The following is a 1744-nucleotide window of genomic DNA, read 5'->3' as shown; positions in this document are numbered from 1 at the left end:
AGCAGCAACAGCAGCAGCAGCAGCAACAACAGCAGCAGCAGCAACAACAGCAGCAGCAGCAACAACAGCAGCAGCAGCAGCAGCAGCAGCAACAGCAGCAGCAGCAGCAGCAGCAGCAGCAGCAGCAGCACTAGCGATGTTCGCGCACGCACACGCGCAGCATCCGCACCTGGCGGTGTGATTCGCCGTGCGTCGTTTAACATTTAATCACTCTCCTTAATGAATCGAGCCGGCAGCCCGCACGCACGCACGCCATCGCAACCATGGCGACGACAATAACGGGAAAACAGGAGAAACAAAAACAGGAGAAAAAAAGGAAGAAAAAGTTACAGCGGAGACGAAATAAGGATTTCGATTGCAAAAAAAACCTGGGCTCGATACAGGCCGCTCTCAGCAGCGGTGCTGCTCGCTCTCTCATATACGCACGGAGAAGCAGCAACACGGCCGGAGGATAGACTACGTCCGGGAGAACACACAGCATCGAAAAGGTTTCACCGTGGAATGCCCGTGGAGGCCTCTGAATTTCCTCGCGATTCGCAGTGACGACCCGCGATTGCGTACGCATACGCTACCGCACAGCACACGGCATTTAGCAATCGTGAATAATTGCCTACGTGTTGATACGCCGTGTAATATCATCAACGAAATTCAATAACAGCAAGCCATAGAAGAACTGGCCCGACTTCAATTAATATACCGCATAACGCGCGCGCGTGTACATGTGCAGCCATACAGACAAGCTCAGCAAACAATCTGGCAGCGTGCCAGAAACGATGAGCGACTTTTATGTCCATGTTATGTAAAATTTCAAGATATCAAACTCTTCACAGAAAAGTCGCCCTTAAAGGAACGCCACCCCCCCATTACTTGATATCATTCTTTTATACAGGCACGCAAGTTTGCCTACACCTTTTGCTTATTTCCTAATATCGGGTGAGATGATATAATATATTGAAGCGTTGAAAGCACTGGCTGCCTACTCTTCTCACGTTACTAGCATGTACACAATGCAATTAGTTATCAGCTGCACATATCACCAACCGTATGGAAAATAATACGCACAAATGCGTATTACATACCATATACATACGCCTCGAGGAAGAATACACCAGAGATGGGCAATGCGCACGCGTCCGATTTCGTACGTTTTTGAGCAAATCTGATACGTGCTCATACGGCGCTCATATATCTCGTACCTCATCTGCAGCAGGTACTGTGCGTTCTGCACGGCGTCGGGCGCTCCCGTGATCGTGATGATGCGGTCGTTGGAGCCGGGCAGGGCTTCGGCGATCTCGATCTGAGCACGCGACTGCGCGCGAATCTGTCGGATGCGCGCGCCTCCCTTGCCGATGATGGCGCCGGCGTACTGCGGGATGGAGAGACGAACACACGTGAGACGACGCGACATCATTGAGACACGGGTGAGACCGTTGAGGCATGCGAGATGCTCGAGATATGTGAGACACACGAGGTGGGCGACTGTTGAGATAGGCGTGACTGCCAACAGGCGAGAGATTTGAGACAGCTAAGACTGTTGAGGATGGTTGAAACAAATGAGACAGCTATGGCAGATGAGGCAGTCGACAGTTGAGACAGGTGAGAAACTTATGGCAGATGAGGCAGTCGACAGTTGAGACAGGTGAGAAACTTATGGCAGATGAGGCAGTCGACAGTTGAGACAGGAGAGAAACTTATGGCAGATGAGGCAGTCGAGGACAGGTGAAACAGGTGGGACTGTTGAGGC

At 51.4% G+C, this 1744-nt stretch overlaps 1 protein-coding gene across 1 annotated transcript in view; it reads right to left on the bottom strand.

The window, feature by feature from the left end:
- The window catches only part of LOC106821638 (heterogeneous nuclear ribonucleoprotein K-like), a 19884-nt gene that overhangs the window by 3253 nt on the left and 14887 nt on the right, over window positions 1-1744 (bottom strand). Inside the window, exon 9 of the mRNA XM_014826530.1 lies at window positions 1197-1366. Within this exon, the coding sequence (XP_014682016.1) occupies window positions 1197-1366 (170 nt within the window). The remainder of the gene's footprint in view (window positions 1-1196; window positions 1367-1744) is intronic.

Source organism: Priapulus caudatus, unplaced genomic scaffold (genome assembly GCF_000485595.1).
Source record: "Priapulus caudatus unplaced genomic scaffold, Priapulus_caudatus-5.0.1 Scaffold5, whole genome shotgun sequence".
Taxonomy (NCBI): Eukaryota; Metazoa; Priapulida; class Priapulimorpha; order Priapulimorphida; family Priapulidae; genus Priapulus; species Priapulus caudatus.
Note: the sequence above shows the minus strand (reverse complement) of the source record. Positions and strands in the feature narration are given on the sequence as shown.